General features: G+C 51.5%; 1 protein-coding gene across 1 annotated transcript in view; it reads right to left on the bottom strand.

Moving 5' to 3' along the window:
- Positions 1-553: 553 nt before the first annotated feature.
- The window catches only part of IL17RA (interleukin 17 receptor A), a 47102-nt gene continuing 45254 nt past the window's right edge, over positions 554-2401 (bottom strand). Inside the window, exon 11 of the mRNA XM_006862778.1 lies at positions 554-2058. Within this exon, the coding sequence (XP_006862840.1) occupies positions 554-2058 (1505 nt within the window). The remainder of the gene's footprint in view (positions 2059-2401) is intronic.

Below are 2401 nucleotides of genomic sequence, written 5' to 3'. Positions count from 1 at the left end.
CGGTTGGTGAGTTTGAACCACTGATCCTGTAGTTCAAATGACCTTTCAGTCCAGGGCATTATCTCACAGTGCCACACTCTCAATGCATGTCAGTTCCTTGGAGCCAGGAGTCACACTGTGCACAATTTATCTTTGCATCCTAGATGTCTGCCTACAGCAGGTACCAACTAAATGTTGAATGAATAAGTAAATGAATGAATTAATGATGACAACTTAAGGACATTTTGCCATTAACTTTTGGGAATGGGCTCTGGATCCATGTGGGAATGGAAGTTAACCAGATGGTCATACTAAAATAAAAAAGGCAAGGTGAGTGCCCAGTGTTCAGAATCAAAATGTTTATAAGATGGGGCTTTAAAAAGTTTATGGAAAAAAATCCATTATCTTTTAATTCCATTTTCCCACAAATTTTCTGAAGCCACCTTGTATTTCAAAGATGTACACTTCACATACACACACACACAGACATATAAACATACACACCTATATATACACTTGTGTACACTTGGGCACACACACAGCCTTCTCTCAATGCTTGGGGCCTGGGAGACACCTACAAGGATGCCTGCCATTCTTCAGGCAGCCTCTCCGGTTCCACACTGTCCCAGCCAGAGCTCTTCTGAAGCTCTTGGAAGAAGAGCTGTTGTTGGAGGCTCCTCAAGTTCTCCAGGTCCTCAGGAGAGAGCTGTTCAGCTGTTGTTCCCATGTTCTGCTCTTCCTCCTCTTCCTCCATTTCAGTAAGTCCATCAGGAGGTTGTGGGGAGCTCCTGGAGATATAGCCCTGGTCGGATTGCACTGACTGCCTCTGTTCCTCCTCATAGGGCGTGTGGGGGTCTTTGAGGACCTCCTGGATCTGACCACTCAGGCTTTGCTCAAAAAGGGAGAACATCAAGCCCTCAAGCTGCTCCCTTACCTCATCTGGGAGGTGGTTGGGTGACACCATTGGAGTGCTGCAGAGAGGAGAGGCCTCTGCATCCACAGGGAGGAAAAGGACATTGTTTCGCTGTGGGCCAGGGGCCTCCAACAATGGGTAGGCCTCACCTTCCTCCACCATGTCCAGCCGGCTGGCTGTGCTGCTCCCATCAGGGAGAGGCGTGGGCTGCACTGCTTGGGCGGGAGGGACCCTCTCCACAGGGAGCACCATCGTTTGAAGGGTCTGGGATGCCAGCTCTCCCTGGAGTTGCATCTGAGGTTCTAGCCTCGAGACTCTTCTTTCTTCTTTGTCAATGAGCAGATCCATCACCAGACAGTCCTTGGAGGCAGGCTCCCGCATGAGGGGCTTTTGCTTCACGATCCCTCTTTCTGATAACAGCAGCGGCTCCTCAAACACCTCTTCATCCAGGGACGGCAGGTCCTGGTCATCAGCTGAACAGAGGTTCTCCAGCTCAAACCAATCAGGGTACTGACTCTGATGCTCCTGGAATCTCTCCATGGCTTTCTTGAGCTGCCAGCCGCTAGGACTCTGCAGGTAGTTTTCCCCTGTGAGCTCCCCAACACGGTGCATCTGGCCGGGTTCAAACATCTCCAGGTCCTGAATGCGGAAGTACACCTCCTCAAATTTGTCCATGAGTGGGTACCTGGAAGTGATGTTGAAGAGGTCGGGGATATCACCCTCGTTGCTGATGCCACTAAAGTAGCAGACGATATAAGTGCCAAAGCAGGCTGGCTTCCTGAAGTCTGGAAGGATTATGTTCAGGGCTGCCGTGAAAAGGTCCCCAGCAGGCTTGCAGCGGTCACACCGCAGCTGGATGGCAGGCTCCTCCCAGCCAAGGATGGCATGCCACTTGGCCCTGGTGCCTCGCGAGCACAGGATGATGATTTTGGAGTTACTTTCAACCATTTCCTGCTTCTGACGGCTCACCCAGGTCATGATTCCCACCTCGGAGATAACCTGTTCCTCCAGCAGATCAAGGGCCACCTCGGTGCCACAGACAGTGAGCAGGAACTGGGCGAACTTTAGGACCACATCCACGTAGAGGGGATGGTCAGCTGAGTAGATGATCCACACTTTCCGTGGCTTCAGGGATGGAGGCTTCAGGTCAGCTGCCGGCACAGCATCTGAGGGGAACGAGGGAAGCCAAGACCACAGGTTAAGGTTTGTGTTTCTGCTGATTCTCATATCACACTCTGCTGGCCAGTTCAGGAGGGGCCTGGACTACAGAGCTTGCCTCCCCAAACTTAGAAATGCAGCTGAGGTCTTTTGGGATAAGCCAAATGTTACCATTTTATCTTGTTTTGGCTGCCTGAAAAATCAGTCTGGTGTCTTCTGGGAAAAAGAGTGCTGCACTCTCCCCCCCCCCCCCCCCCAGAAGATCACAAGCAGAATGTGGGACCTTATCCAGAGAGGCAGCAATACCAGAGATGGAGACATAGATGGGGACACGGAGAGAGGGAGCAGCTG

This window comes from Chrysochloris asiatica, unplaced genomic scaffold (assembly GCF_000296735.1).
Source record: "Chrysochloris asiatica unplaced genomic scaffold, ChrAsi1.0 scaffold00050, whole genome shotgun sequence".
NCBI classification, from domain to species: domain Eukaryota; kingdom Metazoa; phylum Chordata; class Mammalia; order Afrosoricida; family Chrysochloridae; genus Chrysochloris; species Chrysochloris asiatica.
The sequence above is the reverse complement of the archived record's forward strand: the minus strand, read 5'-3'. Positions and strand labels throughout refer to the sequence as shown.